Source organism: Carettochelys insculpta, chromosome 11 (genome assembly GCF_033958435.1).
Source record: "Carettochelys insculpta isolate YL-2023 chromosome 11, ASM3395843v1, whole genome shotgun sequence".
Taxonomy (NCBI): Eukaryota; Metazoa; Chordata; order Testudines; family Carettochelyidae; genus Carettochelys; species Carettochelys insculpta.
Genome location: NC_134147.1, coordinates 26,086,537 through 26,104,250, shown reverse-complemented (window position 1 = coordinate 26,104,250; position 17,714 = coordinate 26,086,537). Strand labels below are relative to the sequence as shown.

Sequence of the window (17,714 nt, the reverse complement as noted above, 5' to 3'; positions counted from 1 at the left end):
CGCCACAGCACCAGCCCCACCAGCACTCCTGGGCCACCGTCAGGCTGAGAGGAGAAGCAGGTTAGGCTGGGTGCCGGCCCTGCTACTGCCCCGGAGCACAGGCGGCCTGGCCCACGCTCTGCCACCCCTTCCTGGAGACTGGTTCAAGCCTGAGTCCCTCTGGCACAGCACCCGGCCCCTGGTGTCCCTCGGGGAGCTGCTCCCTGCCAACTGCACAAGCTGCGTTGGCTCCGCCACCCCAGAGCAAGCTGTGGCCAGAGTCTAAAGCTGCTGCAGGATCCAGTGGGGAGGTGTGACCTGGCACACGCCCACGGCTAGACTCTGACCAAGGAGCCAAGGGCAGGCCCAGCCTGTGGGCGCTTCCAGCAGCCAGGAGGGCAGGAGAGAGCCAGGACTCAGTGGGGGTTGCCAGTACTAGGGGCAGCACAGCAGAGACCCGGCTGCCTGGCTTGCTCTGGGGACACTGAGGCAGGGCATTCAGGAGCAGGAGCCCTTGGAGCAGCCCTAGGCCACTAGCAGTGGAGCTATGCCCAGGGCTCTGCCTCTTTAGACTTCCCTGTGCCTTATGCCCAGGGGAGCCTAAGGCACCAGGATTCGGGGGCTGGGAAGAGCTCCCTGTCCTGAACCTGGGCCAAGATCTGCCCCCGTTGGAACACTGCAGCCCAGGCCCTGGGCCACACGGCTTCCTGGCACGCAGGGCAGCAGGCTGGAGTCAGTACTTTTCTGAGCCCAGCCAGCTCTGCCTGCCTGGTCCTGCCTGGGCCTCGTTACCTCACGGCTAGCAGCTTTGCAAAGGGCTCTGCTGCCCTGGGTCCTGCTGGCTGAGCAGGAGCAGCAGCCGGACTGGCAGTACTGCGAGGGGGCTGGCCCTGGGCAAATCCAGAGTGATTCTGGGCCACACCCTGGCTGCAGCATGGGCCCTACACTCAGCATGGGCCCTACACTTTGCAGGTCCTGGCCTAGGGGCAGGGGCAGGGCACTAAGTATTTTCAGCTCTTCTGGGGCAGAGGCTGGGCCGTCAGGGATCACTGCATCCTGAGTGCAAAGGCCGACAGCTATGGGGCTGCTCTGTCCAGCCTACGCCAGGGACAAACCGCGATTGCTGAGCGGCTGGGAACAGGCTCCCTTTCCCGCAGCCAGCCCAGCACCACGGGCCAGGCTCCTGCTGAGCCCGCCCCTGCTAACTTCGCGCTTTTCGCGCCGGGGTTTGTATGCTCAGCAAGAGTAACTGACTTTCCAGGCTCAATGGGCAGCCAATGGCGGGTTCCCCATACGCTCCACCCCCGGCCTCAGACACACCTGTGTGTGCGCCTACGGCCGCTACCCCCTCCTCTCGGACACGTGTGTCCTGCTGTGTGCCTACAGCTGCTACCCACTCCTCATGGGACAGCTGCGTGCCTACACCCCCCCCATCCTGCCCTCATAGCTGTGTACCACTGGCCACTGCTCCCCTTCCCTCACGTACACGCATGGACAACTGTGACCCTATATCTGCCACACTTGGCCCTCAGCTTCATACTGATACCCTCTGCGCCAACACACACACAGCTGTGTGCGTATGCTCTCACCTCCACACACGCACACCCTCCCCCCACTGTGCACCTCTCCCCTGGCCCCCCGACATGTGCATACAGCTGTGTGCCCACACCGCCCTCTGTCTGCACACACAGATACACCCGGGGGCCCACATACCCTCCTCGCCTCGCCCATCAGAGCCAGGAAAGATTTTGAACTGCCAGCTCTGACAGAGCTCAGCCTGGGGAGAGGGGCGTTTCCATGTGGAGCCGTAGGCTTCTTGCAGCCCCAAGGCTGATCAGCTATTTCCCTCCCAGCCAGCCTCGCCCATTGACAGCTGAACCCCTCGGGCCCCTGCGACTTGCTGCAAAACCCTCCTGTGGCAGAGTCTCAGGGGCCAGGTCTGTAGACTGGGGCTCCCGAAAGTGCTTGGGGGACAAAGGTTTATTTTAAGGGAGGTTTTAGGGAAACACTGTTTCTCTCAGCAGGTTTTGTACGTTCTCCTCCTGGGCAGATTCCTGCCACCCTCCCGGGCGCGGCACCGTTCTCACACGCTTCAATTTAATGTTTCAATTGGTGCAGAAGGCGCCTTACGACACAGGCGAGGCCGTCGCCCCCTAGGCTCACGGCACAGCGGCCCTGCCCAGCTCTGAGAGCCCCGGAGGGCCGGGTTTCAGAGCCCGGTGAGGACAGCTGTGCTGCTGCTGTAGGCTGGAGTCGCTCCTTGCCCCAGTGGGCTCAGGGAGGGGCTGCTTGGTTGCTCTGGCAGAGGCCAGGGCCCAGGTGGGACACAGCACAACAGCCTCATGCTGACGGCTCCTCCACACACAGGCCCACCCCCCACCCTGGGCCTTTTGCACCCCATGGAGACGCTCCCTGCTAATGGGGCGGCCTGCCCCCACGACTTGGGATGTAGCCCCATAAGCACCAAAGGGGCATCCCCACGCCCAGCAGTGCTCTGCGGACTCTCAGCTCAGGTTTTTGGGAATCCGGCGGTGCTGAGGCCAGGCTGAGCTGCTCCTGGTGCTTTGCCAAGATGGCTGAAATAACTCCATGGCTGGGTGAGGTGCCCCGGCCAGCTGCTGCTCTCGCCCTTGCCCGGAGAGACTCTCCTGCGATTGCAGGCTCTTACCTGGCAGGAGCTGTGAGCTGCTGTGCCCGGCCACCCACCAGCAAAGTGTGCACTCTCCTCCCCACCATTCATACTGGCCTGTGATCTTTCAGACCACTCCCACCTCCCACCCAGCTGCGCCTGCCAAGAGGGCACCACAGCCTCCTGTGCCAAGAGGTTTAAAGGGGCAAACCCTGGAAGCACAGGTGCCAGGCCAGGGGGGCTGGGTGGACAAGCAGGCCCCAGGAGGGCTAGGGTAGGGGCCAGCTGGTTCTCTTCAGGGGGTCCTTCCTGGAATCCCTTCCCACACTGCACAGCCTCCCACAGGTCTGTGGCCCCATAGCACAGCCGCCACTCGGGTGGAGCTAGGAAGCTTACCAATGCGGTCCCTCCCTCGGTCACAGGGTAACTCTGCTGAGCACAGCCCTGTGCTTCCAGGGTAGGCTGACCAGGCTTCCTGTTACGAGAAGCTTTGTCTCATCTACCCGCCTGGACCCTGCTTTCCTCCCAAAAACGTGTCCTGGTTTTCCACACCTGCTACCAGGTCTCTCTTCCCCCATGCTGCCTGGCTGGGCAAAGCCCCAGGGTGAAATGTTCCCATCCACCTCTTCAGTCCTCACTAGTAGCTGGGCCTGGGGATTGCCCTCTGCCCCTGCCAGATCCCGTCTAAGAACCCTTCCCCTGGCGTGAACGCTATTCATACCCACTGGGAGGGGCAGAGATTGGTAGAAGCCCTGGGAGCTGCCTGAAGAGGGCTCCTGGGAGGTAACTTGTATGTGTCCTACCCAAGTGCCAGTAGCCTCTGTCGAGGGCCATTCCTGTCACAGCTGTGGGAACCTCGCTCCCAGAGGGGGGGAGTCTGGGGCAGCAGGAACCTTGGGCATTGCCAGACCAAGCTGGGGAATGTGTTGCAGTCTAGGGTCTCTCACCCAGAGACCCTGGGCACCAACCCCTTCCTGTCCCTCAGGCAGTCAGATACCAGACCCACAGGGCTTTGTAGGTTACAGCCAATGTCCATAGGACACTGTTGCCATTACAGAGCACAGCAACCCGGTTTCAAACAGCTCCCCAACCTTGCAGGCCTTGGCTGTGCTGCCAGCTTAACACACGTCCCTAACTTCCGTCCCCTTGTGCCTCCTGCTCTGCCAGCTCCATTCCCTGGCACATCCTCCAGCAACCCTGCACCTGGGACTACACTCTCCCATGCTATGCTGGGGTGTAAATCCCTCCTGAGCCTGCAGACCTGCCAGATCCACTCTGCACAGGCAGCCCTCTGTTACTGCTTAGCCTTCTCCTGGGCAATTTCCCCCCAGGCACCACCAAGGTGTCTCTCAGGCTTTGCAGACAGACCCCTGGATCTCCCAGCACCCGCTTGTGTTTCATCCAGAGGTGACCCACACCAGTGGGGGAGGGATGACAGAGAGGGGGCAGAGTGAGGGTACCTGGCCTCAACAGTTAAGATCTGGAAGGGCGCATGACCCTGGTCTGACATGGGGAGGGCTCACTTGGTGATTTCCAGTTCTGTTCACTCCCACTGGGGCACCTGGCATTGGCCACTGGTGGCAGACAGGATACTGGGCTAGACGGACCTTTGGTCTGACCCGGTGTGGCTGTTCTTACGTTGACCCATTAAAAAAGGGCATGTGACATGCCCCCCTCCCCCGCATCACCTATGGTGCCTGCTCCTCAGTGCCACAGACATCTCTGGCCCAGTTACCTGGGATGGCTCTGTAACACCCTTGCCTGCAGCCTCAGTGCATTTGCAGGCCGTAAGTTCCCAGGGCACTGCATGCTGGCAGAGGTGGGTGCTCACCAGAGCACTTTACAGGGGCAGCTGTACCCAGCAGCCTGTTCTGCGTGCACTCACCAAGTATGGGAGCTCAGAGGCAGGAGCTCCCTTGTCTTGTTCCAAAGTTCCCTGGGAGGCTCCTGGAGCTCAACTCAACCTTTCGCTCCTCCCAGCTCCCTGAGTCGTGAAGCGGTTAGGTAAGGTTTCCGTCTCTGCATACATTTAGCATTGCTGAGTCACTGCTGGCCCTTTGCCCCGTGACTTGACCAGCAGCAGGACTTTTTGAGCCACCACTAAGGCCCTAGGCCACTCAGACTGCTTCTATGCTAGAGTCATTGCAAAATAAAAGCTGTTTTTTCAAAATACCTTTGCTACCATCTACACTACACGCACACTATTTCAAAATAAATTCAAAACAGTGGGTGCACACTTTCAAACTCGGTCACCCTCACTGTTGGAGGAACAACACCGGTTTTGAAATAGCTATTTCAAACTAGGCACTATTCAGACACAGAATAGCGCTATGTTGAAATAAGCCATAAGGGCACTATTTCAAATAGCGCTAGTGTCCAGAAATGCTGTTTCAAAATAGCTGGGTGCTATTTCAAAAGGCATTTTGTGTGTAGCACTGTTTTGAATCATAGAATAGAACACTAGGACTGGAAGGGTCCTCGAGAGGCCATCAAGTCCAGCCCCCTGCCCCAATGGCAGGACCAAGTACTGTCTAAACCATCCCTGATAGACATCTATCTAACCTGTTCTTAACTATCTCCAGCGACGGAGATTCCACAACCTCCCTTGGCAATTTATTCCACTGTTTGACCACCCTGACAGTTAGGAACTTTTTCCTAATGTCCAACCTAAACCTCCCTTGCTGCAGTTTAAGTCCCTTGCCCCTTGTTCTGTCCTCTTGTTTGTTTGAAATACCTCTGCAGTGTTGCTGTAGCCTCACAGACCAGGTCCCAACCCATCCCTGCTCCCAAGGGCATGCAGGTTACGTTTGACAGGAGGCAGCATGTGAATGGGCATGGGGCACTGAATGAAATAACCACTGTGCTCATGGATGGGGTTCAGAGCTGCCTGCCCTTGGCAGGAACCATGCTCGTGGTTAGAAAACCTGTAGCATCTCAGGCCAAGAAAAACTGTCTGCCAGTCCAGAGCATGTGCCATTCCAAGAGGCCTGTCCTGGTCAGGACGCCTCGCTAGCTCCTCTTGCACCTTCTCCAGAAGCAAAGCACCAGCTGGAGACCATCACCTTCTACCAAGAGAGATTCTTGTGGTCATGACACCCCACCTCTCCCTTGGCGCTACCAGAAATGCCACACCTCACGGTGTAGCTCTCCCTCTGGCCTCTGTACCAAGGTGCTGAACGGCAGGCAGGGTTGAGCTTTATCTTTGTACTTTAGCCCAGTTCTCTAAAGAACAGGCACCACCTTGCTCAGTTGCCACTGACTGCTCTCTCCGGCTGGCCCAACCCTCCCCTACCCAAATGTCTGCCGCCTTGTGCCCAGGGCTAGTGGCCTAGCAATGCTACTTCCCACCACGTCTCTAGATGTGCTGAGCCCTGGCCACCACAGTGCTTGGGTAGAGCTGGGGGGACATTTCTAACAGCTGGCCAAGAGCATTTGGTCTAATCAATCCACACACACACGGGCTCCCCTCCCATTCAGCAGGCCTGTAGTTCACCATTTGGGCAACCCCTCCCCACATTTCTCCCTGCTTCAGCACGGGGACGGGGAGTCGGAGCTACTGGCAGTCACTCTTGGGGAAAACACTTGACTAGCCAGTGTGGATTCACAAGGATGTTCACAGGAGGTGAAACCACCGCAGAGGCTTGTGCACTTCCTGGGAGTGTGCAGAGAAAGTGTCAGGCACAAGTAGGGTGCATGTTTCTGAGGGGGGTTTTCTGCACCCTGGGCAGTGGGACTCTACCTGGGCTATGGGCATCACCAGCATGAGAGTATTACTCCTACCTTATGCCAGCGTGTTTGGGAGGGGTCCCTAGGCATGAGCACCTCTCCCCCTGGCCCCTCAGGGCACATGCAGCAACAGGCTTACTAGGAAGATGGAGCCAAACCATTTGCACGCACCACCCACTGGGAATCCTACCGGAGAGAGAGGTGCGACGCCCTGGCCCATCAGAGGCTGGACCGTTGGGTGGGGCTGATGAAGCAGCAGGTTTCAGCATCCTGTGCGCTGCGGAGCCCACCCCTCTCTGCAACATGCATGTCCCAAAGGCCACGCAGCCTCTCGTCCTGGGAGGCCCCGTTAGCCGGGGCAGACTCCACACCAGTGGCTCACAGCTATAGGGGACTGTGTTTACGGGAGACTGGGACAGATGATGTGCAGCCATAAAAGCACTGCCACAAGCAGCAGCTCAGGGGCTTTTACAGCCCCTCCCCCCCCACTTCTTTCACTCTGTCGTAGTCCCACTGCTGCCCTTTCTCTCATCTCTCCAGCCATTGAGTTTCCAGCCAGCTGGGCTCCAACCTGCCTCCCTACAGGTGGCTTAATGTCATGCAGGGCCTGATCCACTGATAGGAGGAGTTTCCCTAAAGACTGTGCCCCCACCCCACCCTTGGCCTCCTTTCAACTGGCCCCGCTGGAGAGGTATCCTTACCTGCCCCCTCCGCCACAAGGGCACAGCGGTCTCTCTCCCACTACAGTCACTTTTTCCCTCCTCCACCACAGCCCCAGAGGAGGAGTAACGTGCAGCTCACTCTCCAGCAGACTTTGTCCCCTTCGGCCGCGCTCAGCATGCAGGACCAGGCAGCCAGGGCTCAAGAGCGACATATAGCAGAACAGAGCACCTGTTGCATCCCAGGAGGGGACAGCCCTGGAGGCAGTGCAAAGCTCCTGTTGGGAGGAAGCTGCTTAGAGAGAAGTTCCTGGGTTTTCAGGAGCGGGGCAGGAAGAACGGTGGCTGGGCAGGGCTACAGGCCCTTCAGCAGAGGTTCTTGCTGGGGGGTTGGGGGAGGGGGGAGCAGCTTAGGCTTGGCCTAGCAGGGGACTGCAGGCTGGGACCGAGGGGCCATGGCCGGGAGCGTATAGGGGCCCAGGGCTGAAGCAGCCCAGGGTTCATGCTACAGGTGTTCCAGTAAAGCTGTATGTACAGGGCCTGTGAACAATTCCCAGCCAGCCCCTCGGGGCTCCCCTGCAGCTGAGCACTCACGCTGCTGTAACCAACTCCCTTCCTTCGCTCCATGCCAGGCGCCTTCACCGCACTGTCTCCCTCCTTGGGGCCAGGGCGTTACTAACCCCTAGTGCACCGCCTGGCCCAGGAGTCCATGGCCTGCACTACGCCCCACCCTCGGGGCAGGCTGCCTGTGAGAGTGAGCAGAAAACAATGGACATGCTCAGGGAGCTTCCACCTCAACTGGGCGACTCCTCCAGCCTCTCCTGCCTGCTGAGAGCCACCCTCAGCCCTTCCAGCTGGGCATTCACCCCCATGGGCGGGGGGGCAGGGCAGGGAGCCAGCACTGCCCTGGGCCACTGAACTCTCACCACAGGCAGGCCAGACCTGGGCCAGCTCTGCCCCTCCCCAGTCAGCAGGCCTGTAACTCACCACTCAAAACCCCCATTCCTCACCTCTTCAACACAGACTTGGCCGAGTCAGAGCCACCTGCAACCTCTGGGGCCTGAAGTCTCCAGCCCACACCAACCCCACTACCCCCCTTCAGCCTCCCCCTAGAACTGCCTTACCTGCTGTGGCTCCCTGCTCCTTAATAGGCCCTGGTGCTGCCCTGCCTTCTCCATTGGCTCACCTGGGAGCACCTGCTCTGGCACAGGTGTGCTGGGCCTGCTTCCTTGAAAGGGGCCGACCACCCTTGCTAGGGCCTAGTAATGCAATAACCAGGAAGCAGCAAGCCTAGCCTGACATACGGGGGGGAGGTGTGGGAAATGGGAGCTCAGAAGCTCAGGTTGCCAAGTTTGCTTGGCCCTGTCTGGAGGTTTTCTTTGCATCATGGACTCTTCCATTAAAAAATAGATTTAACTCCTGGAGACTCCAGGACAGCCCTGGAGGGTTGGCACCCTCTGCACACCCTGGACAACTGATGAAGACTTGGGCTCCCAGCTGTTAGAAACTGTTGAAGTTGACCCAGTGGGGCTGAGTCTCCTCAGCTCTACACAGACAGTACCTGGGAAATCCTGCTGGCTTGCTAAGGTTCCCCCTGAGGTGGGGTGGCTAACCCCAGCTAGCCAAACCCTGCAAAGGGTGTAGCGGGAAAGGTGGGTGTCTGAGCAGGTGGTGCTCGCCGGTGACCATCGTGCTCGACTTCGTAGCTTTCTGTGGGCCCCACGCTTGCTCCTGGTTTTGGAGAACGGGCTCTTACGCAGGGGGGCTGCTGGACAGGGCTCAGGCCTGCTCTGTCGCTCTCCTGCTACCTACAGCCTGGAGCTAAGTGACTGTGCTGCTCCCCTGGCTCAGAGGTGACCCCCTGGCTGTTGAGAAGCCGTGACTTTGAATCAGGCAGTGTTGCTTGTACCACACCTCCCTGCAGACGTGGTCAGCTCCCTCGGGCTGGCTGCTGCTGGGGTCACTCCCCGTGCAAAGGCAAGATGCTGCCTGCTCAGAAGACATCCCCTTCGTGCTAGACAAGGAGGTGGTGCAAGAGCCGGGTGGGGGAACTGGCCCACAATCACACACCGACTCCCCCACTGCCCACCGCACTGGTATTGGTCCCTCACCCCAGAGCGAGCCCTGGCAGTTCTGGGTGGCTGTGTGCTGCAGGCCAGGCTGGCGAGGCCTGGGTAGGGCTGCAGTAAGGGCCCAGGACCGGAGGGGCTGAAGGCTGCAAGCGAAAGCCTGAGGCAGTGGCTGAACTGGATGGAGCACAAGGAGGCTGGGCTGCCCACCAACTTCTGCCCTCTGCTGAGGCTCAGGGGCCAGGGTCAGCAACCGTTCCTAGGCAAAGGGCCAAAATTTGACAGTCTGACCTCTGTGTACGGTCCGAGTGCTGGTGATACTTTTTAAAGTCACTAACAGTCCTGCTTAGAACAGCTTCGTTAGTAAATACGTTAAGGAGCAGAGCTTTCCGGCGTAGGTGGTGCCTGGCATTAGCTGCTCTTTTGTTAATCCCCAGGCGGCCTGGCTTTGAGCCAGCCCCCGGCTGCTAGGGAAGGACGGTGGGACTGAGCTCCTGCCTGGTGTGCTGATAAAAATCGGCTGGTGGGCCATTCTTGGCACCCCTGCCAGGGGTTGCTGACCCCTGGTCTAGGGCATTTGGCTGCAGGGGTCTGGATGGGCCCAACTGGATGGTAGATGTTTATGGGGCGCAGCACTGCAGGAAGTGTCAGCTCTCTAATTAACTGCCAGGCTCTGAGCTACTACTCCAACCATCTCCCACTCCCTGTGGCCCCTTTTCCCTCCTCACGCACCAGCGCCTGCGCCTCCCCCACTCACAGGCAGACTTTCAGCCAGAGCGCTCTTCACAGGGGAACCCTGGAGAGGGGCCACAGACTCTATGTCCATTGGTCAGAGATGCAGTTCAGCGTTCCCCTCTCCCAGGGCGTTAACTGAGTTCCACGCATTGTACGGTACATGGGTCTACGCACGTGTTCCCTCTGCCCGCTTGTTGAAGAGCCTGGGGGCGTTTCTCCAGCGCTGGGCTTTCCCACACGACATCCTTGCTTAAATTTTCCCTTCGTCTCCTCCGGCGCGGAGCCTGCCGTGTTCCCACTGGCCTTCGCCCTCCCTGCTGGCTGAGACTGATGACAACAGCGGTGGCTGTGAGCAGTCTGTGGAGCACGCTGGGGCCTGCTGTGCTGTTGATCATAGACTCCAAGGGCTGGAGGAGACCCCAGGAGGTCATCGAGTCCAGCCCCTTGCCCAAAGCAGGATCAACCTTGTTGATGGCTGCAGAGAGCCGGAACTGAACTCTAGAGCAGACAGAGACGCGGGAAGCAGCCCAGGATGGTTTTATAGAATTTTATTTTCAAATCTGGGGCTTTCATGGTACAATTTTACACGCCCGGGGTGGAGCCCGTGGGCCTCTCCGCTCCCTGCCAAGAAACCGGGCGAAGGAGTGGAGCCAGCCAACCCACAAAGGATGCTCTCCACAGCAACACAATCCACAGAGTCACTAGCTAAGCGCAGCTTCCAAAGACAGAGGTGGAGGGGGGTCCCCTCCCCAGAACATTCTGAGCTGCAAGGCAGCAGGTTGCGGTGGCACGGAACAGGCCAGCAGGCCCGGCACAAGGCTAACATCGGCGCCGCTCCCTCCGGTTTTTGGCACGTGTCACTAGCTCACCACCTGGCAGTTGTGTGAATCTACCAAGGCTTAGCGGGAGGTGACTGGAGCCTGCCCTTCTCCCTGATGTGACAAGCTGGCAATGGCTGGCCAGGGCTGAAGACGGGGCTGTGCTCACTCAGCGGCGCAGCCAGCGTGGAAAGCTCTGTGCCAACACAGCTCACCACAAGCACTCACCTGGCTGGCAGGCAGGCTGGAGTGGCAGCACTCTTGGGGTTAATGGCGATGGTCTCAGAGTCAGCCTGCCCCGTCCACAGCAGCCAGGTGCAGCCCAGAGGAATATTGCCAGCTGCCACCCCTGGACGCAGGGTGGCTCTCTCCCACAGCCATTCTGTGCCAGGCTAAAGCCCCTCACGTGTCAGCAAACCCTTCAGCCAACCACCCCCACCAGAGAAACCCTGGCACAGAAAATCATGCTCCAGTCAAAACCTGACAGCAACCCAGCCCTGCCCAACCTGCCTTGTGGTGATAACAAGCAGCACAGAGCCCCTCCGACTCGCAGCAGGAGGAAGGTACAAACAGCATTTGAAGAAAGACGCAGTTGTAGAAATCGGTGTAACAGACAGAGCTCTGGGCCCTGGGTCGAGGCTGCCTGAAAGAGCAAGACTTGGCCTGAAGAGAACATGGTGCTGAGAAGGTGCCACAGGGTGAGCAGCACCGACGGGGAAGCTTTCGAGACAGAAGGGGGTTGGGTTTTTTTGCACCGATACCGTGGCCTGTGCTTTCTGCGCCACGGCACGTCAGAGCCTCACTGGTGCAGTCAGCAAGGCGTGTGTAACCCTCTTCCCACCCACCCCTCTCTGGGAGGGGCTGCGTCCTGCTCTGCGGGCTCCAGGGCCAGGCGAGGAGAGGCAGTGTCAGAGCTGCGGGGCTGCAGCGGGCGCTGTCCCACGCTCCATGCAGAACCCAAGCACGACCCAACCCAGGCACGTGCAGGGAGCCTGCTCCACTCTTGGAGCACTTGCTCACGTCAGGCCCAGGCCACGAGGCAGCTCTGATCGATTGTTTCCAAGGCAGCGGTTCCCCTCCTCCTGTGCACACTTTGCTCAGGCTGCCAGCTGGATGGACTCCAGGCCCTTTGCACCAGCTGCCAATGGGCAGCATATCCAACAATACAGTTTTTAATCCCCATTGGCATTTCCAAGACTCCTGCTGGCGGCAACATGGTCAGCACCAGGGCAGCCAGGTCTCCGAGGATGCACACCAGCTTCCACCCTGTTTGCACAACGGCTGGAAACATTTTCCATGTGTAAACATTGCCTAATTTAAGTCACCATTATGCTACAGTGTTCTGTGGTAATAAGGCAGTAAATGGGGTGTCCTTACTCTGTAAGTGGGTGATAAGCAGAGCAAAAGACACGAGGGCCCCTGAGGGCTGCAGCCTGGCGAGAGACAGAGAGAGAGAGAGAGAGAGAGAGAGAGAGAGATAGCACCGTGTGCTCACATCGTAAACACATAGCTTTTGACAATCAAAATGGACTGCACTGGTGGCTGAGAGGGGCTGGCACCCTCCTGCCCATGGGTAGAGACAGGCCCCGTCTGTCGCACCTTCATGGCAGGGGCAGGTGGCGCCTGTGCCTCTGGGGAAAACAGCAGCAATGCAGTTAAAAGGGCTGGGGCTTGGCGAGGTTTAGCTCACTTCCGTTTTCACGTTGGGTTCCGTAAGCACCACCTGGCCTGCGAAGCGGCAGAGCCCGGTAGGGACTCCTTGGGACGAACAAGGTCCCTGCTGCCCCTTTGGTGTGGGGAGGAACGATGAGCAGCCAGGGCAGCTGAAATGTCAAACCTCAGTGCACTGAGACCAGCTGCCCTTTCCCTGAGGCTGTTCTGAGCTGTGGGCCTCTGCTATAGACAGGGCAGCTGCCAAGGCAACATCAGGCCAGGGGTGTGTGTGCCAGGGGTGGGCATCCTGGGCCCAGGCTCACGACGAGCCTGTTACGGAAATGTGTGCCAGACAGACGTGCAGCCCGCAGCACAGGCCCTGGGAGATGCTGGCTCGGGTGTGGTGGGGCTGGAGTGTGAAATCAAGACAAGAGGCTGCTGCTCCATAGCAGCAATGCCACCCTGACCTGCACCCTACAGCCGTGCTCCCTGACTGGCTGGGCCCAACGCCCCCGGGGGCCTCTTGGTGCTAACCTGGACTTGGGGAACTGCCCACTCTGGGACACAGTGCCAGAGAAATCTTCCTGGGCTTAGCTCCCGGGCAGGGTGGTGTGTGTCCGCGCTCCTGGAGCCACGCTGTAAGCAAGGCTCCAGGGGAGCTGAGGTGGGAGGGGGTTTGCACCAGCCAATAACAGGGAAAGAAAAGAGGCACAGCCCACGCAATGGTGGCTCAGAAATAAAAACATCAGTCTCCTCCTCCTTCCTCCCTGCTGGGAAGAGATGCCGGGGACAGACCCTCGGGGAGGGGCCCAGAGCCAGCTCCTCAGAGGCTTGTTTCACTCGGCAGGAGCTCTCCCAGATCCACCTTTGCCTTCCTGAGTTCGAACCCCACACGCTTGGCAGGCTTCCCCGCTCCACAACGGCCATGTGGCACAGCACAGCTCCAAGGCGAACACAGGCCTCCCCTCAGCACAAAGGCTCGGTCCAGCTGGGCAGCCTCTGCTCAGCACTCAGACTGCAGGAGACTTCTCTGGAGACGTGGGCTGCATCCGTGAGCTCCTGTATATGCAGGACTAGGAAATCCAGGATGCAGGGAGAGGGTGGGCCTGGCTCTGGGAGCAGCAGGGCAGATGGCGAGGTGCTGGCAGGGCTGGGAAGGCCCCAAGGCCAGAAGAGCGGGGAGCGCTGCAGGGGAGGCTGAGCAGAGCTCATCCAGGGCTCCCCGTCCTGTCCCACGTCCACTGCTGTGGCTTTCACGCAGAGTGAGCCAGGAACGGGAGGGGAGGATTTGGAACACAACACAAAGGAGAGCCTGGAGAAAGCCGCTCCCTGGGGCCTCGGCTTCCAGACGCACAACCCCGCTGCGGAAGGGCCAGCAGCCCCTCTAGTCCCAGCCCGGAGTCGCTGTCAAGACAAACACCATCAGCGTCACAGCAACGGGAACAGAACGTTCCGTAAAAATAACCATAGAAATTCTCTTCTCTCTGATTACAAAGATACAAAATGTATAAAACCCTCCCCTGCCCCATCGCCTGCAGCCACCCCCACCCCGTCCTCTCTCTCACCTCACACACGCACACGCACGCGCACACAGTGCAGAAATGGTTCAGAAAGGAAGATTTCGGTCTGTTTGCTTTTGATATGTAACCAGCGGCACTAGCCTGAGCTTTGCTCCCGGTGTAGTTCTCCTCCCCGCCTCCGAGGGCGTCCTGTTGAGCAGGCAGTTGGCCAGAGCAGCTGCATTCTGGTGCAGAGGAACCAGACACCCCTTCCTCCCAGAGATGGTGTGCCTGGCTCTCCCCCTGCGAGTTCTGCAGGGCGGGGTGGACTGGGGCCTCTGACCACCAGCATCAGTTCTTTCCATGTGGGCACCTGGCATGCAGGGACTCCAAACCGCTGCTGAAAGGGTCTGGCCAGGCGATCAGCCCCGCTTCTTCCTTCGCTCCTGCAGCAGCTCGGGCCCCTCAGGAATGACCTTCACTTCTCGTTATTCTTCCCGGGGGGGGGAAAAGGAAACATAATTAAGAAACGTAGCCTTGTTCCCCAGGCCAAAGCGACACTCCCTGGGACCTCCCTGCTTGGCCAGGGAAAGCACCTTGCACACCTCCGGCTCATGAGGCAGTGAGGGTCTGGCCGTGGCTCCCAGAACAATGGCCAGGCCAGGTGCATACACGAAACAGAATGCAGATCCTCTTTCCGTGGCCATACCCGCTCACCCTGGTGCCCGTATAGCTGAAGGCGACACACACATCTGTACACCACCATGCATGCTGAAGATCACAGCTCAGAGCCACTTCCCCTCCCTCCCTCAGCACCCAGTACCACTTCCCCCCGTTGGACTGGTGTGATGGGTTCTACAGAGCACCACACCCACTAAGGACCTAATTTCATCCTAAGGGGGTGGATCCCATTTCACCAGGAGGGTTTATGTGTTCAGATACTGTAGACAGTAATGCTCAGTTACGCAAAAAAACATGGGCCAACGACCAACCAGGTGACCAGAAGACATAAGCTATCCTCACAGCATGAATTAGAGTGACCCGGAAGTCAGTCTGGAGAAGAGGAAACACTTACTCTGAATCTGGCGACAGCTCAGAGATACTGTGGGATGTCGCAGAGCGAGGTGTTGATGGGCACAGCACAGAGGGTGTTGAGGAGGTCTGCACAGCAGAAGGAGTCGCTGTGGTCTGGGGGCCAGATGGAGTACTGGAGGACTGCACAGAGGACAGGACGGAAGAATTAAAAGATGCTAGGATGGAAGAAAGGATATCTAATTGCTCAGTGGAAGGATGTCGGCTAGGAACAGCTTCCAGATTTTCCCTAGAGGGCTGTCTTCTAGACAGAGGTTCTAGATTGTCTCTAGAAGGAAGCCGCCTAGAAAGAGGTTCTAGATTTTCTCTGGATGGCTGTCTTCTAGAAAAACACTCTAGATTTTCCCGTGATGGATGCCTACTCGGCACTGTATCCAGATGCTCTCGGGAATTAGATCTTCTGGATAAAAAGTCCAACTGCTCTCTTGAAGATTGTCTAGCTAATGCTAGTTGGTCCCTTGAAGGATGCCTTCCTGAAAGCAGATCCAAGTGTTCTCGAGAAATGTCTCGACTTGGCAACATATCCATTTGATCTCTAGATATTTGCCTATTAGGCAAAATGTTGAGCCACTCTCTGGAGACCTCTCTTACTGGCCCACAGTCTAGCAGTTCTCTTGACCCAAATCGACTGGGTAAAGTATCTAGATGATCTCTAGAACCCTGCCTCCTGGGTAGTGTGTTCCCATGAGCTTTCTGATCATGTCTGGAAACGAATATATCCAAGTCTTCTCTAGATGCATGCCTGCTGGGTATATTTTCCAGATGTTCTCTAGACCCATGTCTACTAGGGATAGTGTCCAACTGTTCCCTTGATCCAGGCCTGTTCAGAATGGTGTCCAGCTCCTCCCGGGACCCATGCCTGCTGCGTACAGCTTCCAAGCATTCTGCAGCATCATTCCTGCTCAGCTGCTCTCTGGACATCTGCCTTCTCATCAGCATGTCGAGCTGCTCCCGGGAAGAGTACCGGCTAGCTGGCTGAGAAAGGCTGCCTGCCCCAGAGTAGATTCTGCCATAAGAGGCAGCAGGCACAGCTCTGTGACCCAGGGTGGATGTTTTGTACCATGAAAGCTCATTGGTCATTCTGCCAACAGATGGTAAGCCTTGCAGGGCTGGAGGGTACTGGAGGCGATTCTTCAAAATCCCTGTGCAAACGGAAACAGCAGAGAGTGAAGAGAACCACTGTGGCCAGTGTTCCCTGTAAGCTGAGCCTTTGGGTGGCTGCTGAAGAGAGATTCAAATGCCACCCAGATGGTTAGCAGAGTGCCCACAACGCCCACAGCCAGCAGCCTGGGTTTGTCCTGGTGGTGCACATAACAAAATTTATGCCACCTGCAGATGGGAAAATTAGAGGGACCATTGCCTGTGACAGCACAGGGAGCCCTCCCGGCAATGTACAGGAAAGCACGGATGAACAGCTCAGCTTGGCGGCCTGGGCAGCCCTGTCCCTCGCCAGGATGACCCCAGGATGGAGGAAAGGGCAGGCTGCATGTTGCAAAGCTTTTGAGGTCACAGCACCCTGTTGGAGGCGAGGAGCTGCCTGCTGGGTATACTCTCCAGATGGCCTCTAGACCCAAGCCCACTAGAGACAGGTCCACTTGCCCCCTTCCCAATGGATGCACGTCCTGGTTTCCCAGACAAGAAGAGACGTCGCCCTTGCGAGCGGCTTGCCAGTAAGAGTGTGGCTTAACACCAGCGGAGCCATTCTCAAGGCTACCTCCCCACTCTGTCCCTTGGTAACACACCGGGGAAGTTGGAGCTCCACTTCAGCCATACGAAATCCATTCCCTGCACAGTCTCTCTCACCGGTCAGGCTCTCCCCTTCCTGGCTGCAGGCGGACGGCCAGCCCAGTGCTGGTCTGCACCTCTCCTGCCTGCAGCCTGTTGTTTCCCAGTGCAGTTCCCAGGGTTACATCCCCCCTTTGCTTTGGGAACTGTCCCGGCCACTGGGGCAAGCGCTTGTAGTTGAAGATAAGATTCTGACAAGAAGCACCAAGCACCACCACAGTAGCACCTGCATCACCCTGCTGAGCACCCCAGTTTCCTGGCATTTCCTGTGAGCACTGAACACTCAGCCTGGGGCAAGGCTAGGACAGCTCTAGAGCAGCCTATCAGCAATAGTCAGCTGGGATGCCTCCTCCCACAAGTGCCCTGGCTGCTGTGCAGGGAGAGAAGTGGAAGTCCTTACTGCCTCCTGTGGTCAACACCAGCAGTCTGCAGAGCTCAGCGCAGTCAGGGGTGGTAGAGAGACTTTGGGGGTGCAGCCAGGGGGACACTGTGCCCTCGGGCAGCTGGGGATGTGCCCACTGGACTGGCTGCTCTGTGTGCAGTTACCTTTCCTCTGGCGCTGGGCCTGGGTGAGGGAGTTCTCATCCCCGCTGGTCAGGGCCAGGTCCGGCTGGTTGTTGTTGGCGGCATCCTTGTTGACGTCAAAGCCCAGCTTCCGCTCGGAGCCCCACTTCTGCAGAGAGCAGGGGTGAACCTCGCACTCGCCCAGTGCCGGCCAATAGGACATCAGGTCGTTGCCATCCACATCTGGAGAACAGTGTAGGGGGTGGGGAGAGGACAGTTATTCCCATCTGCGAATGGAGCAGAACCCGCCACAGCACTCACTGGGATGGAGTCCAAGGGTTGCTGGACCACCAGTAACATGCTGTGGGGCTTGCAGGAGCAGAACCAGCAGCCAAGAGGGATGAGGTAATTTCCCTGCCTCTGCCGGACCAACTCCAGGTAATTTCCCTGCCTCCGCCGGAGCCACTCCATCTCCAGGTGGTATGACCCCATCCCTGCCAAAGGGGTCTGCTCCCAGGACCCCCTGGGCTGGGCATTGCCCTTGAGAGGCCTTGCACCATACCAGC

The 17,714-nt window shown here is 58.5% G+C and overlaps 1 protein-coding gene across 1 annotated transcript in view; it reads right to left on the bottom strand.

Annotated features, from left to right (window-relative positions):
- Positions 1 to 14,232: 14,232 nt before the first annotated feature.
- The window catches only part of CELSR3 (cadherin EGF LAG seven-pass G-type receptor 3), a 74,979-nt gene continuing 71,497 nt past the window's right edge, over positions 14,233 to 17,714 (bottom strand). The window contains 6 exon segments of the mRNA XM_075004885.1: positions 14,233 to 14,260; positions 14,843 to 15,116; positions 15,192 to 15,560; positions 15,639 to 15,702; positions 15,748 to 16,001; positions 17,191 to 17,391. Coding sequence (XP_074860986.1) covers positions 14,233 to 14,260; positions 14,843 to 15,116; positions 15,192 to 15,560; positions 15,639 to 15,702; positions 15,748 to 16,001; positions 17,191 to 17,391 — 1,190 coding nt within the window.